The 18,035-nt window shown below is 39.0% G+C and overlaps 2 protein-coding genes across 2 annotated transcripts; one reads left to right on the top strand and one right to left on the bottom strand.

The window, feature by feature from the left end:
* The first annotated feature begins 369 nt into the window (after window positions 1-369).
* Window positions 370-1,318, top strand: LOC140662645 (olfactory receptor 4D1-like). Its single transcript, XM_072886214.1, is given in 2 exon segments — window positions 370-927; window positions 929-1,318. Coding segments are annotated over 2 exon segments (948 nt in total).
* Window positions 1,319-5,916: 4,598 nt separating this feature from the next.
* Window positions 5,917-6,864, bottom strand: LOC140662646 (olfactory receptor 4D1-like). The gene is given in 3 exon segments (XM_072886215.1): window positions 5,917-6,048; window positions 6,050-6,342; window positions 6,345-6,864. Coding segments are annotated over 3 exon segments (945 nt in total).
* Window positions 6,865-18,035: the final 11,171 nt, after the last annotated feature.

An 18,035-nucleotide genomic window follows, 5' to 3' on the forward strand; every position in this document is an offset into this window, starting at 1 on the left:
TCTTGATGTGTGAATGGAAAAATGGAAATATTAGAGATAGCACAGTTTCACTGAGGAAGGGCCAAAGCCTGCACTGCTGGGGAAACAGAAGTCTATTTATGAAGATAGCAACCAGTTATAAAATTACATTTTAAGGGTATAGATGCAGAGGAGCCAAACTGAAGATAAAAAAACACAGTTCCTAACACTGAGACTACCTCCACTGAACAAAATTTCCACTGTATAGTGCAAGGATATAATGAGGTTTCTAGGATGGGGGTTTCTGAGCCAGGGGAGGGAAAAGATTATCTCTCTTGGTATTGAAAAGCTTACTTTCCTTAGCCTCCCTTCTACATTGTTTCTCTCCTAGGCATGCTCAGATGTTAACGAATGAAGCCACAGAATGTAACCAGTTCTGTGATGGAATTTGTCCTTCTGGGCTTCAACCACAGTCTTAAGATTCAGCAATTCCTCTTCACCGACTTCATAATTGTCTACCTGATGACCTGCTTGGGAAACATCACCATCCTCACCACTATTATCACTGACTACCACTTCCACACATCCATGTACTTCTTCCTGGCCAACTTAGCATTCACAGATATCACCAAATCATCAGTAAATACTCCCATTCTATTGTCAGCTCTCCTCTCCCAGCACAAAACTGTTCCATTCAAGGAATGCATCCTTCACATGTTTTTCTTCCACTTCATTGGTGGTGCTCATAGCTGCCTTCTTGCAGTGAAGGCAGCTGATCGGTATGTGGCTATCCATAAGCCCTTGCAGTACTTGACAATCATGAAAATTATGTGTGTAAGTCTAGCGGCAGGGTCATGGGCAGGTGGATTCATTCACTCTGCAACACAGATTGCTCTGCTTCTCCTTTTACCTTACTGTGGTCCTAACACCCTGAACAATTTCCACTGTGATGTTCCACAAGTACTGAAAGGGGACACTTACTGACATTGACACCTACCTGACGGAGCTGCTGATGGTCTCAAATGGTGGACTGCTCTTCATAGTAATTTTTGTCTTGCTCCTCATTTCATACACTGTAATTTTAGTCAAGATAGGGAGGCAAGTCACTGAAGGAAAGCACAAAGCTTTGCCTACCTGCATAGCCCAGATAATGGCAATAAGCATAACATTCATTTCAGGAATATTCATCTATGCTCGGCCCTTCAAGACATTTGAACTGGACAAAGTGACTTCCATCTTTTTCACTGTGCTTGTTCCAGTGCTGAATCCCATGGTCTACAACCTGAGAAATACTGAAATGAAAGTATCTCCTATCAGGAGACTTGTTTCTAGGGTCATAAGAGATTCTTCCTGGGTTTAAAAATGCATCTTCCTATGCTTTCTCTCTTGCCTATGAGAAGTTTGTTCTTCCTGCCTTATTTGTTTTAAAGAGTCATATATATTTTTCCCCTTTCCATTTTTTCCCAAGTAAGATTTTAGTAGTGTGTGATGACAGTGTTTCCCAAAGAATGTCTGTGCCTCTAATTTGTGCCATTAATAGCCACCTGAAAGCCTTCCTTCAGATATTGAATAATACTTCCACATTTGGATGACTTTATTAAGATACCCAGGAAATTTTTGATTCTCATAAGTATATTGTGACTGATTATCTACTAATTTTTTGTTTACACTTCCTCTTTACTCTGTACAGTTATATTCCAAAGGAGCAATTAATTCAATTTGACAGACTGTATCTGTCTTATTTGTTTGTTCACACTTCGAATGTTATACTCCTGTAGACTGGGTTTGTCTGTATCAGATGAACCACTAAGAAGATAAGATCAGTCTTCTTAAAGCAACTGGGCATGCTTGAGGAGACATGTTTATGGTCTACAGGTTAAGGAACGTGAGGGTTTTAGGGTCACAGAAAAGATCTGGAAGGCCATAGCTCCCTGACATACTGTCAAGACTGCTGGGATGAGTCAGTACCACACAGCTATCACAGAGAAATCACTGAGTTGACTGAAACCAATCCTGTAATCAAGAAGTACAATGAGAAGGACAGAATTATTTTTTTTAAATTATATTTTTTGATCATTGCTTTTCTATCTTAGGTAACCACTCTGAGGCATCTTTACTTTAAAAGTTAGTTCATCTAATTTATATTTCAGTAAAAATTAACTCCGGAAATTTTAAAGATTTTGATCTTTAGGGAGTAACCACAAGTAATATGTTTGTGCATATCCACCAAAAAAAAAAGAGCTTTTATTTTCTTTAGGTTCCACCACATCAACTAGACTCACCAAGAAATTTTAGGTGAATATATCTTATTTATGCTCTCTGTGCCACGACACGTGTCATCTTGACCAGAGTGACAGTTTATGAGGCAATAAGGACACATGAAGATGTCTACTTGTGAGTTAACTCTCTACACTGACATATAGTCAAGGACACTACTGGGTTTTCGTTCCTTTCCTTCTTTAAGATAGGCATTTATTGTCAATTGAGGTACTCCGAAGTCTCTGAGATGTCCAGGTGTGAGAAAATACTTAAAGGAGATCTGCATCCTTCTGAGCTAGCAGTTGAAGACTAGGCTGAAGGCTTATGAGCTGGCAAATGAATCAGACCAATGAGTGCCACTCAGTGTGATCACTGTATTTGATTTCCCAGTTTTTGTTGTAAAATTATAGTTGTTTCTCCTTTGTATTAGAAAAGAATGTTCAAAAATATGAACAATGAGCTCTGCAAAAGGCAACATTTCAAAATAAAGAAAAGCATACAGTGGAAATCGAGTTCATTAAAGAAGATAAAATACTACACTGTTATTGAAAAAGAATAGTGTTCACAAATATATCATTCAGTTAAGTCAAGAATCATCACTGAAATACTGAGGACCTATGGTTTGGTATTCAATTTATCTAATTTTGCAGGTCCAAACTGTAGATAGCTCCACTAGTCATAGAGACTCCCTTTAAAATAAATGTAATGACATAACTATTTCTAGGGTAAGCATCCTAAGGTAAATATTTGAAATGCCTAGAGAAATCCCTTCCAAAAAGTGACTATTTGTCTGCCTTGACTCAGAAAAGCGATATAGAATGACTAGTTCAGGCACAGACATATTAAACTACAGTAGTTTTGAAATTCAGACTGCAGACTCCACAGACCACAGAATCATAGAAGCACAGAAATGTTGGTGACATAGTACCTCTGTAGGTCTCTCATCCAAATCTCCCCCTCAGAGGAATACTGATAATTGAGATTAGATCAGGTCAGCCATGGGCTGTTTAGATGAGTCTTGGAAACTCCAGGGATGGATATCCGACATTCTTGGCAATCTTTTCTAGTGGCATACTACTCTGCTACTGAAAAAGTTCTTCCTAATGTCCAGGCTAAAGTTCCCAAGCCAAAACCTGTGCTCGTTGTCCCCTATTACATTGTCTACCTCTAGCAAGAAGAGTTTGACTCCATCATCTTTGTAACACTTCTTCAAGAAGTTGAAGGCTGCTGTTAGACCTCGCTTAATCTTTTCTTCGTTGGTTTAAACAAACCCAAGTCCTTCAACCTCTCCTGAGAGGTCATGTGATCTAGAACTGTGACAGTCTCAGTAGACTTTTGCTGATATTAACTAGATACCATTTGATTGGTTAGGTTAACCAACCATTGACAGGTTAGACACATATTTCATGCATACATATCTACCTTTAAGCACAGAAATTAAGGAGGATTCAGTTGTGCAAACATAGATATCTCAGTTTCATTTCAGAGGTGTTAAGGTATCCAAGGTATCCAAGACATCCACACAACATTAGCAGATCTGACGCAAAGTCTACTAGAGACTTACTTCTATCTGTAGAGTCTGCTGAAGATTAGGAAAGATAATCTATAGTGCCTAAAATGACATGTTAAGTCATGCTAAGAAAACATCTCGCTCACACCGACATTTCAGACACTGTTGAGTGCTCTATCTGTCCTTGAGCTGTCAGTTCGTTTGAAAAAGAGGACTCCCACAGGTCTTCTGCCACATCAGCCAGGGCCAATTGCACTACATTGATATCCAAGGGTACCTCAAAGAGATTAAGGCACTTACGTATAGGCAATTGAATCCCATTCTAAATGTTTTAATCTAGAGCTAACACCCACACATAAAGTTAAGTGATCTTTCCTGCTGTCCTCAGCTGGGTCTGGTTGGGATGGACTTAATTTTTTTCATAGCAGCTTGCATGGTGCTGTGTTTTGGGAGGGCAAAAATGAGGAAAAAACTCTTGGGTTGAGATAGGCAATAAGTGAAGAAAAACAAGAAAAAAACATGTGATGCAAAAGCAGTCTCTCACCACCAGCAGAACAATGACCAGCCGCTTTCAGAGCAATGGCTACTTTTGAAAAACTCCCTCCAGTTTTATTGCTGAGCATGATGTCATACAGTATGGGATATCCCTTTGGAGAATTTGGGTCAGCTGTCCTGGCTGTGTCTCTTCCCAATATCTTGCCCACCCCAAGCCTACTTGTCGGGGAATGGGGGCAGCATGAGAAACAGAAAAGGCCTTGACACTGTGTAAGAACTGTTCAGCAATAACTATAACACAGGTCTGTCACCAATGATGTTTTGGTCACCAGTCTAAAACATAGCACCATAGGGGTTGCTATGAAGAAAGTTAATTCCATCCCAACCACACCCAATACACCCAATACACCCAATGCAGTCTTAACTCTTGAGAATTTTGTGTTTTGAAGCAATAATTAAATTTTTATATTTTATTAGTAAATTGAAATTCAGTAGAAATATTAGAAGAAAGAAAGAAAGAAAGAAAGAAAGGAAGGAAGGAAGGAAGGAAGGAAGGAAGGAAGGAAGGAAGGAAGGAAGGAAGGAAGGAAGGAAGGAAGGAAGGAAGGAAGGAAGGAAGGAAGGAAGGAAAGAAAGAAAGAAAGAAAGAAAGAAAGAAAGAAAGAAAGAAAGAAAGAAAGAAAGAAAGAAAGAAAGAAAGAAAGAAAGAAAAGAAAGAAAAGAAAGAAAGAAAGAAAAAGAAATGGAGGAAGGGAGGAAGGGAGGAAAGGGAGGGAGGAAGGAAGGAAGGAAGGAAGCAAGCAAGCAAGCAATGCCTTAAGGAGAATTCTTTCTCTCAGTAAAAATAAAACACAGTAAAAATGTGTTTTCTGGCTGACTTCCCACTCCATATCTATCCCATTTACCTTGCAAATATGAATGATGTGACAAAATTGCAAGAATAGGCTGTCCAGGTCTCCATATACTCAATAAGGAATGCTAAATTCTGAGTAAGTCAGTGATGAACCTTTGTCTGTCCTACCTTGGGCTATGTTTGCATCAATTAAGAAATAAAATAACTGGAAATTAACTGAATAAGACCTCTATTCTTGTGCAGTGGACTTGCATTCTATTCACTGCTGCTTTATTTCCTGGAACACATTTTTATTGTAATAATGATAAATGATCAGTATTTCATTGCAATGCATTTATCTGAACAAAGAATATTTCTTATAAGAAAGAGGAAAATTTTAAATAGAATATGTACTTACATTCTTCAAGAAACAATAAAAAATATCTTCATGTATATTGTGAAGTTGTATGATGTTCTGCATTTTTTCACCCAATCATGAATATTGCACATGAAAACATGAAAACCAGAAACATCCATACATAAATTCTCTAGAATATATTAGAAATCAGAAACTTAGAAATTAACTGAACCCTTAGTAGTGTGAGCTGCCATAATAGACAAAAGAAGCCTTTTTGTTGTTGCTATTGCTGTTGATTTTCTTTATAATGCATGTTCACTGTCTTATTAGTCAGCAACCACTTTGGTTCCCAGGAAGTTATTATACTGAGAGACAGCATTGTCATTTCAGTCACATGCTTGTTATTGTTATTTAAATTTCCTTCTTTGTCTAAAGCAAAAGTCAATTATTAAGTTGACAGTATCTGCTTTGTTTTTACATTTCTCTGTAAAAGAAAACAACCACCTAAGAAAAGAAGGACAGCTGTGAATTTCTCATTCTGAAAAAGATGTTGAGTAATCTGTTGATGGCATTCTTCATCTCTGTGTTGCTCAGTGTGTAGATTATGGGATTAAGCATTGGAGTGATGACTGTATAGAGACAACGTGGCCTTGTCCACCACAAGTTTTTTGAATGGACATGCATAGATGAAGATGCAGGGTACAAAATGGATGCTCACAATTGCAACTTGAGCTCCACAAGTGGAAAAGGCTTTGTGCTTCCCCTCTGTGATATGTGTCCTGATTTCGACCAGGATGACAGCATATGACACAATCAGGACAATGAAGATGAGAATTATAAGCAGTCCGCTATTGGACACCATGAGTAGCTCAACCACATAGATATCTGTACAGGCCAGTTTGATTACCTGTGGGACATCACAGTAAAATTGTCTAGAAAATTTGGTCCACAGAATGGCAACTGAATGACCAGTGCTACCTGCACAATAGAATGAACAAACCCCACTAGCCATGCTCCTGCTACCAGCCCTAGGAGAATGTTGTGATTCATAATGTTTAGGTACTGCAAAGGTTTATGGAGAGCCACATACCGATCCAGAGCCATCACTATGAGGAGGATGGCCACAGCACCTCCTGTGAAATGGAAGAAAAACATCTGTGTAATGTGACAACTAGTGGTCTTAACCTCAGACAGCAGGTCCCATAGCATCTTGGGCAGAGTCACTGAGGATTCACTGAGGTCTATGAAGGCTAAATTTCCCAACAAAAAGTACATAGGCTTGTGGACCTGTTGATCTGTGATTACTGTGGTGATGATGGTGACATTTCCAAGCCAAGACATTGCGTAGATTATGAGGGAAGTTGTAAAGAGAATATACTGCAGCATGGTACTTTCAGTAAAACCAACAAGGTAAAATTTTTTCACAGTGGTTGTAGAATTCTTCTGCTCCATTGGTACCCTGTAGCATGCAATCAAAAGAAATAACACTAGGTGAACTAGTTATTACTCATTGACATTTTTATTCAGAAGAGACTACTTGATCTTCTATTGTTATTCATCAAATACAATAGTCCATTGAATTTATTCAGCTCCTTTTCTTGCATAAGTTTGCGCCTGTAGAAATCTTCTTTGCACAAAGTCTTCCAGTATGTACTTGAAAACAGTCAGCCATAAGATTCAGCTCATCTGACTCTAAACAGGAGGATTCAATTCAGAATTTCCACACCTAAATTTACATATCTGCACTCTAGGTGTCTTCATGTAAGCAATGCTTCTAATCTTTGATTATAGTCAAAACAGGTGAGCATAATTTGACTAAATGTAGATGCCCAGTACCTTTTTAGATGTCCATTCATAATCCATCTATAATCCCACTATAGAGCTGAGAGATGTGACACAGCATCTGTGGAAAACCTTTGTATCATGCTCGTCTGGAGCAGCAGCTGGAGTCAGTTGGCATGTATCACCACAAAATCTCATATGGCATTACACATCTGTGTTTAGTCAGCTGACCCATTCTGGGGATTTGTCAATAAAGTCAAGCAAAGACTAGATCATGATGCTCTCCCTAAAATAAACCACAGTCTCAGTTCCAGCACATATTCAGTCTATGGAATGCATTCAACTGGAATTTCCATAGAGATGTCCTGTATCTTCCCTCCTTCCTTCCTTCCTTCCTTCCTTCCACTTCCTCATTTATTCATTCATTCTAATGATTCTCCATGCAACTGCAGACCTACTCAATTTATTTTCCATCTTGTAACATAGCTACCTTTTTAATCACACCAAGAACACCTCAGAAGGGCCAGAGAACTATTTTGATCCTTGCATTTATGTCAGTGGGAAGGCTGAAATGACATACCTAGCAGATTCTGGAGTTTCTTCTTCTCTGAAACTGGACTAGTTCCTTGCCTGTGATATGGATGATGAAGAGCTATTGTGGGAAACCTTCTCTTGGGAAAGCTAGCTTTGAAATCACCAAAGATGACGTGAGGTATGGATTCTTCAGATACAAAAAAGACATTTGTGTTCTAGAGATGTTTGTTATTCCTTGCAGAATTTTTGGGAGGCTCAAATTTCCTGCTGATTGCTAAAAAGATTGTGTTGCAGATAACATTTCACTTTTATGTAACACTTTAGACACTAAAATCAACAATAGTTTATCTTCAAGGAGTTTATAAATATTGTGGAAGCTGCAAAGTATCTGTCCTCAGTGTTAGTTGTTCTTATTGGAAAATCAGAAGTGTTTCTTTGGTCTCCATGCTCAATATAAATATTTATATTTTTATAAATATAAAAACTTGGGTTTTTACCCCCATCTTTAATGATGCAATTTGCCTGTCAATATTTTGATATTTGTAATGCACAAGCCTCACCTTAGCTAGCTGCCTAAGCTGCTTTCACACTGAACACAAGGAAACAATCATTTTCACAGAACAATGTTTTAAATATCTTTTTGGTGTTTACCCCAGAGTAATATGAAATCAAGCTCAGTAAGTATTGCTTTCTCCTCAGACCAAATAATCCCACCTGAGGACTTGTCAAAGATTGCAGAGGTGCAACAGGTAGCTGACTTGCTTAGTAAAACTGTCAGAATTAATATGTGATTGGCTGGTTTAAGGCAACAGGGAAAGGGGTGCATGCCACATAACTTTAAGCCCTTAGCCACTTTAATTAGGGGTGCAGAGGGTGAGCGAGTGAGCAAGTATACAACCAAGCAAGCAAGCAAGGTTGTTCACTGATTTTTTTTTCAGGCAATGAGATCTGTTAGGTAGCACATTTGAATGCAGAGAGAGAGGATTCATCTCACTTACTTAAAAGTATCTGCTTAAAATTTAGTTGACAAGTCTACCTACATTGTCCAGACCCTATCTGTACTCAATGGGATAAGATAGCTATCTGCAAGGAGAATTCACCTTATGACAGTTGTCCAAGACAGGTCAGATGAATCACCACAGCTGCTGACAGAATTTCAAAAAGGGGAGTAACATCCATTTATCAGAGAAGGAATAAGGGGGCTGGAGCTCAGATTTCTCTAGACCTGGTCTAGGAGATGAGCTATTCTTTGTCTAGTGCACAGGACAGCAAATATTTGATCTATCTTGCCTTGAGATTTTTTAATGTTTGTCAACTTAGACAATATCTACAATTTGCCAACTGAATTACCTGTGTGACTTGCCTCCAATGCCTCTTCCCAGGGATTACTCATGCTTCATGATCCAATTCCCTTCTCAGGTGGGATTCTGTGAAGCCTAGTGCAGTTCTGAGGAAAGTTCATTCCACTTTCAGTTTTGTACTGGCAGTAAGGTTGACACCACACAACCTTTGACTCTTTTCCCCAGAAACGATCTTGCAAAGTTATCCCAGCTTTTGCTGCACTCTCCAACGCTCCTAGATGCCCTTGCAATATGCCTTGGACAATGGCACATTTGTATTCAACATCATGTCTGAAACATATTTCGCAGTTGTGGTTCATACACTTTGAGCCAAAAAAATCCCAAAACAATAAACAAGCCAAATTTGAGCATATAACAATAATTATTATGCTTTAAGATGCTATATAGGGCTCAGAGGAAGATCTAGCTTAACTGGAGGTAACATGAATACAGAACAGTGAGCATGAGCTGCACTGCCACATTTGTTTAGAGGGAAAAAAAATAACCCCTTAGGACACATCTTTATGTTAGAGGTAAATACATCATGCTGGATCTGACAGCCCAAGTGAGGTGAGGATGATGTGTCCCTTTCCAGAAGATTTCACCTTGTAGAGTGCTGCATAAATTGCTTATATCCCAAGGTCACATACATGCACCTCCCCTCATATCAGTGAAATTTCCACACATTGGAGAAAATTTCCTCCAAATCACCAAATGTATGAAGGGTTTTAAAGCTTATTCCACATGGAACAGGTACCTTGGCTTGGTTAATAGCCTGGGCCTAACCCTGCAACATTCAAACTACAGTTTCCATATTGAGGTCAAGCAAAAGAAATCTTCACTACCGATGTGGTTATGCTGATCTTTGAAAGCTGTCTCTGTTAGGAAACAGTACAGGTTTCATCTGACTTAGTTAACTAACAGTAAAGGCAGTAAAAATGGGGGGGATGACGTTTTTCAGAATAATGTTCATTTTTTTTAGTTTGCTTATTAAAGAGAAAGTCAATGTAAGTAATCTCAGGATAAAATCATTGCCCGACTTCAGAAACTTCACAACAACTAGTTAACGGCAAAGTGGTTAATTACATTTTGCAATGCTATGTTTGTTTAGACCCCTCCAGGGAATTTATCTTATCTATGTATCATTGGAACCCTTTTTTCTTCATAATTAAAACACTGGAGAACCAGAGTTAAGGAAATTTCATTTAAGCTTCTACTGACTTTGCTTCTGGGAACTGATCTACTTTTACCTCCGTGAAAAGAGTTAGAGAATTAATTTTTTATTGTTTTATTCCTTGAAAAGGCAGGACTGAAAGAAGCCTTTCTTTACAAAAAAGCTTAATTACTCTAATACAATAACAGTAGTGTAATTAGCCTGAATCACTTTAAGGGACATTGCTTTTCAAATGGTTAAAGCTTTTAAATTCATGCCTCTTTTAAAGATGTTTCAGACTGTGCTCCAAGAAGAAAGAGGAATCCAATATCATTCATCCATTTAGAATAAACCTTTTTTATAACTGCTGTAGGGCCCTCCCATCAAACACTATCAGCAACATACTGTGTTCCCTGAATTTATCCCTTCTGCTCCCTGTTTCCATATGCCACACGTGCATGAAAGATACTCCAACAGAAGAGCTGACACAAACAGGAACTGGTGTTGTAGACAGCGAGTCACATCTTCAGCTAGTGTAAATCAGAATTTCACCTCTAGGAAGGAGCACTGATTTTTGATATCTAAGAAACACAGCCATTGATTTTTCTAGAGCCTAGATCACTTACACTTATGCCATCCTGTCTCCTCTATAAAGAAGGGGAGTTCTAGGTAAATTATGCCATTTAGTGGATCACAGTTTCACAGGCTGTAGCCAAAATAGACCAAGGCAGCAGTTTGTGGCTGGATTCATCTCCCGAACCCCAATAGGTGAACTATTGATTCTAACATGCCTAACCTGATTTCACGCTGGTATTAATTTTATATGTTTTTCCTCTGCCTCGAAGAGAAAATCATTGGACTCTGTAGGGGACATTCTCTTCATACATGTAAGGTTGATCCAAACTCCAGCATACAGTATTGAGATCACATGAGGAAGACAGAGAGATTTTGGTGAATATGTAACAGAATGCAATATGGGCATTACCCTTGTGTAGCCCTCCCCAGAACCATCATGGCACAGACCTTGAAAAGGTGGGTATTTTTCATTGGGTGCTGCTGTCCCACAGATAGTCTTAGGCTCTCATAAACTGAGACAGTGCCCATATCTAGTTCCTTAGGTGCCTATCAGGAATTAATTTAAACCAATAGCTTCAGAGTTCATGATAAGCTGTAACAGAGCCAAATTCATGCTATGGAAAAGAGTAAAGAAGAAACACAAGTTGTAAAGGCATTTTGTTGGCTCTTCCCCATCCTTCAAATATTAACGCATATATATGCGTGTATGTATGTGCATCTGTGTATGTGCACACACACAAAAACAAGCACAGCACACTACCTGAAGTAAATAAATGTACTGTATTTCTGATATGTTATATAATGCTTGTAATGAATGCAGTATCACATTTTGGTTTAAAGGGAGGCTTAATAAAAGTAAAAAAAAAAAAAATTTATAAAAGGCAAGGAAGTCAATTTCCTTTTGTTACTGAAGACCATATCTAAAAAATCTTTCACTTACTGTGAATGCATTTTTATGGAAGAATGCATTTTAACTCAAGAATACATTTTAACATTTCTTTCCATTAATTATTTTCAGAAGTGTGTGAGAAATTATATTTAATATCTAATTAGTTATCTTTTTCTGACAATAATTGGTACTGATCTAAATTATATGGTCTTGGGGTAAGAGAATAGATTAATATTTTTCTCAGGTTTCCTGCTAGATAACTTTTCCAATGACTGCACACATCTTCTTCTGATTGTTTTTTTGTCTGTAATTTCTTTGAGTCCATGTATAGGCAGTGCAGAAAGGTTAGTAGAAAAGGGCAATTCTTTCTACCATGTAATATAGAAGAGTTGAAGCATAGCGTGGAGGTGTACATCTCTCTCTACTGAGGTTCTGACTGCTCTCCTGGGATCCAGTTGAACTTAGTAGGATTTAACCTGTTCCAGGCAAACTTTACACCTGTGTGTGCACAACCAACGCCAAGTACATTGAGATCCTGTTCCCATGATTCCTTTTAAATATTAGTACTAGTGTTGGCACTATAATATGGATCAGTAATAATTCACCAGTAATAATTTACATTAATAAGGAAAATGTGTGCTTTTATAAATAGATAACAATGTTTGGCATCCAATCTTAATTGTAGTGGGATATCTGACAAGCTGATTTAAGCTTTTTTTTTTGTCCAGCCTTCTCATAATACCTCATTGTCATCATCATGTTGTTTTTCTTCTATAGGCAGTAGATAAGTAAAGTTTCCTGTGCCACAAAAATATTTCTGGTTTTAAGTACTCCCCTACTATATATAGACACAAAACCTATGTGTAAGTGTGTATATGTATGTATAATACACTTGTTTAATAAGAGATAATGAAATAGTTACAGTTTAAACGTGAATAAAAAAAGAAACAAGTTGGGGACCACTGCTTTACATGTCTGCTGAACAAGTCCTAATGTGTTTGTGGGGATGGGGAGGGAGCTTAAAAAGGCCGGGCGAGCACTGAACAGGGTGGGGGTACATGAAGAAGACTGAACGCGTCTGCAGGGCAAGGGACCAACCCTCTGAGGATAATCAAGAGACCCCCACCTCACGCAAGGAAGAGTTCAGGCCTGAGTCTGATCAAGAGGCTCCCTAACAAGACCTCAGACTAAAAGGAGGACCATGCAGTAATGCATGGGGCATGCATGGGGCAACCCTTGGTCTTAGTGCTGTGCTGCAAGGTACAAGCATCACTGCCCACCCAAATTGAAGGCCAGGAAAAAAAGTGAACTTCACAGGAATACGTACATGGAGACAACAAGGAGTGTTATTCTATTCTAGGGAACACCAGGTGCCCACGAGGGCTCTTCTTTCATCATTGTAGGTGCGGAGGGCCTGGCAGGTTTCAGCGAAAGTGCAGCAAAAGGGAAAGAATAGATTGGTGTTTACCACTACGGGAAGGATGGGGGGAAAGAGTGCTTGAGAGGAGTACGCTTTTATTTTGGCCATGCCAAAGTGGGCCATAAGGCTGTGAAAATTCAAAGATTCGGGGTGTCAAAGAGGGTATTGGATTTTTTTTGTAGATGAAGGGATAGAGACTAGTAAAGTCATCGTAATGTGCCTTTTCATTGAAGGATGTTAGTAGTATAAATAAATGACATAAAGCCTGCTGACAAAAAGAGCACATCTGGGTAGCAGAGGCAATGTACAGTTCCTCACTAAGAACTCTGTGAACTCCCCATCTGACTTTTTTCATAGTGACATCCTCATGCTCCCATATAGACCTGATATTAAATCCTGCTATTGTCATGTGGTCTACCTTTTGCTGTGTCATCTAATAAAAATACCCAAAGACTGCCTGAGTCAGAGGGTTCTTTCTTCTTTTTTTATGGTAGCATTTGTCCATTTGAGCGTCATTGTCTTATAACTCATGATGGAGTAGAATATTTTACTTTTCAGCTGTGAATGTAATCCACTAAGAAAAGGGTGTCAACGATCTCTTTTTCCTCTAGTGATGATGATTTGGGGGAAATTGTGCTACAGTGTTACATTTAAGAAACAACAACCGCTGTGTGGCCATGCAAGTAGAAGCTAGCACACTATGCTGAAAGGCATCTAAGTTACACACATTTACATTTTCATCACCCTCTCTCTCATAGAATGTGAGACAAGTCATCACCATAATCTCATTCACAGAATCACAGAATATCTCAAGTTGGAAGGACCCATAAGGATCATCGAGTCCAACTCCCTGCTCCTCCTGTATGATATGCAAGGCTCCCTCAAAATTTTGGCAATAGTAAAAGACAAAAATCTTCTAACTGATTGTATGTTATAGCAAAAATTTCTCCTCAAGCACCATGCCATTCACCATGTAATATTCTGGTTTTGTATAAGGTTCTACATAATTCTGATTTTTAGCAGTGTTGAAAGAAATGGAAGAAATAATATTTGCAACCCACAAATCCCAGTGCTTGGGGAAAGCTGATTAGTTTCATGGGAAAAAAAAAAATTAAAGCATCTATGAAATACATATTCAGGCTGAGACTCTGTATACATGTACACTTTCCACCTTGGGTGATTAACATGTCCATTCTTTCATTTGGAAGCTATGAAGTAGCCATCATAACCTTTTCCATTATTACAACAATGTTAGCCAGGAGGAAAGTCTGGACAGAACACAGGGGAATTACTTTTTAGGAGATAAATGACCCATTCTAAAAGTTTCCCTATATTCATATTGCTTACATTAACAGTGGGACAATATAAGGAGTTGTGCATACTGACAGCTTCAAGAATAATCTGAAAACAATCACTATGTCCAAACAGCGGGTGTATATGGTCAAAAAATCCATCTACACCACAAACAAAAGTTTTATGTAATGGTACTTGGTCGAGATTAACAAATCTATACTCTTCTACATATCTCCTAACCCCAGACCTCTGGATCTGCCACTCCATCTGCCACACATTTCCATGGAAGCCATAGGCTATGGTCCTCCTCCTCTACCTTCCCTGCTGCATTTGAGGGAAGGGGTAAATCTAGAATTTCAAAATCCCCATCAGGGCTATGGAGTGCCAGAAGTGGCCCTTCCTGGGAAAGATTCATGTTGTGATCTTCTGGAAGCACAGTCTCTTGCTCAGTACAGGAATGCAGTGCCCTGAAAGCCCTGTACATGTGTTTTCTTATTATTCACATTTAAACTTTAATGCTGTCATGGTTTAACCCCAGCTGGCAACCAAGCACCACAGAGCCACTCGCTCACTCCCCCCCACCCCCCACTCCATGGCAGAGAATCAGAAGAGTAAAAGTGAGAAAACTCGTGGGTTGAGATAAAGACAGTTGAATAGGGAAAGCAAAAGCCACGCACAGAAGCAAAGCAAAATAAGGAATTCATTCACCACTTCCCATCGGCAGGCAGGTGTTCAGCCATCTCCAGGAAAGCAGGGCTCCATCACGCATAATGGTTACTTGGGAAGACAAACGCCATCACTCCAAATGTCTTCCCTTTCCTTCTTCTTCCCCCAGCTTTATATGCTGAGCATGACGTCATATAGTATGGAATAGCCCTTTGGTCAGTTGGGGTCAGCTGTCCCAGCTGTGTCCCCTCCCAGCTTCTTGTGCACCCCAAGCCTACTCTCTGGTGGAATGGTGTGAGGAGCAGAAAAGGCCTTGACTCTGTGTAAGCACTGCTCAGCAATAACAAAAACATCCCTGTGTTATCAACACTGTTCTCAGCACAAATCCAAAACATAGCCCCATCCTAGCTACTATGAAGAAAATTAACTCTATCCCAGCCAAAACCAGCACAATTCGTTATCTGTTGTAAACAACTATATTTTTAATTCCCTTTTATGAATATATATATTTAGTTTTAAAAATACATGTGTAAACATATTTGAACACAGATGTAAATGTCTATGTATATGCATGTGCATGCGCATGTCTATATATGTATATCCTGGCCCTAAGAAAATAAGCAACCAATCACAGGGCATTATTTTAAAATCTTATGGGGTATAATAGCATCAAAATCAGCAGCCCTAGAGGCAAGGAGCAGCAGAGTTACTCAGCCATGTGATTGGAAGATGGGCAGGACTTCCATATCAGGTGGGACATGTGACTGTGACTGTGGGGTGGGGTTGGGTTTCCACTGCCAGGTGGTGGCCTGGCACCTGTCACTTCTCATTCTGGATAAAGGTTGTGTTTTGGTTAATCATGCAGAGAGGGCAACTTGTACTGAATTGCTCTCTGTCTTAAAGGAAGTCTCAGAAATCCTAGAAAACAGCTAAATTAATCATTTGACATGTGTTGCTGGTGCAGTATTTGATGCTTCACTATAGAATCACAAAATGAATCTTTAGCATTGTTGGATTATGCTGCTTCTTTAATTTAGCTTCTAACATTGACTTTTTAAAAGTCTGTGTTGAGTTTAATTTTTTGTTAACATTACAAAGGGTTTTAATTAATATACATGTGTATATATATAGTATATAAAGTATACCACACATTAAGTAATAATGTATAAATACACAATGGAATTAATTTCACTTAATTCTAGCCATGTAGATTGTATATCTGTAAGTCTGAGCTGCCCATTCTTTGTAGGCAGTGAAAAGAAATAAACACCTCCCAGTCCTGATTCATCTGACCCCTTGATATTCTGCCAAAACAAATTAAAAGAAACATTTTAGGGAAAGAGAGAGAGAAAGAAAGAAAGAGAGGAAGGGCGGGGAAGTTTTTGAGTTTATTTTACACTTCCTGAAAGTATGTATCTTTGTCAGTGGACTATGGAGAACTCATCCCGAATACTCATAAAATACAGAAAATTAAGTGATCTGGAGAATTCTACATGATGGCTTTCCATCCTGTGCATTCCCAGATGAGAATGTCTACAGAGTATGGGAATTCAGAGGTTGTGGGTTCATTTGTTTCCCAGAAGCAAAGATTACCAGTCATTTAAATGCAGAATTAATCATGAGATTATAAAAAAGTAGGTTGTAAGGTACCTCTAGAGGTCACATGATCCAGGAATAATATATGTTAAAATAAATAATTAATAAATACTAATAAGTAATTATAAATAAAGTCATACACCTTAGAGCTTTTATTAAGACCCCTGGGCATCTGAGCTAGCACTCCAGAACCACAGCTGCTGCCACAATTATCTATCCTTCACCCTTGGAACCAGAAACAACCTGCACACTCTGAAGAGACAAAGAAAGCATTACCTAGAGGATGCAAAGAGACAAAATCTTCTCCATTCTCTGGCACACAACGTTCGCCCTCTGTCATCAGGTAGTGAGTGAAGCAGCTAAGGTCACAGGCAGTCTGGTTGCAGTCTCTAGTGCTAGTGCTGACAATCAGGCAGGAAGACAAATTGCTATGAGTGGGTCTGGCATTTAAAAGAGACAAACCTTTGGTGCATGCACAGCAGTACTAAATACATGGGTGTGTGGGAGAGGATTCATGGCTAGAAGAGCAAGACTTGAGGTCAGAATGATGGACTACCAGCAAGAGATCCTGAAAGGGAGATGCATATTGAAGCTGTTAGCAGGCATTTGTAGGATTTTAAAGCTGGGATTGCAATGAGCTTCAGAAGTACAGAGTCCTGGTGTGGAGTGAAGCTAGATTTGGGTAGCTGAAGAGCTGTTAGTACTTGGGAAGGACTTGGGAAGACAGGGGATAAGAGATGTAGGGATCAGGGAGTTTAGGTCTCAGCTGTCTTGCATTCACACATGATTCAGGGAGGGCTGATAAAACCAATGTCAGTAAGAATAACCTTGAGAGAACTCAGAATCAATAAGGAAGAGAGGTGCCACAGGCAATACTGTACTCATCCCTTAGTACAAGGACCTGAGATGTTGACTGCTCACTTTGCCTGAGGATGAAGGACGCCTGACCTTGAGCTATGGATAACAAGAAGGGTGAGAACTTAACTTCAGGGAAAAGGGACAGATACTTGTTTCTACTAAGTTTATCAGTAAAGATTTCAAACAGAAATTGGGTGTTAGTATTACTGTGATTGGACTAGTAATGAATGATTGTTATATTCTGCTTAGACTGCCAAAACACTAATGAGACTAACAATGAAATTTCTTGGATCGCCACATATTCTTTGATGCCCATGACCAAATTGTGTAGGTAATAGTGGTTAAAAGCCAAGAATCTCACTTCACTTAGATCCACAGGTGGACATCAGTATTGCCTTAAAGAATGTTATGCCACCCTCTGATGAGGATGTTAGCAGATCCAACAAGGGTTTAATCATCATCCTCCTAGCAGCAGATGAAATTTGTTTCTGTAGTAGTTGTACAACCATTTAGGCT

Source organism: Ciconia boyciana, chromosome 22 (genome assembly GCF_034638445.1).
Source record: "Ciconia boyciana chromosome 22, ASM3463844v1, whole genome shotgun sequence".
NCBI classification, from domain to species: domain Eukaryota; kingdom Metazoa; phylum Chordata; class Aves; order Ciconiiformes; family Ciconiidae; genus Ciconia; species Ciconia boyciana.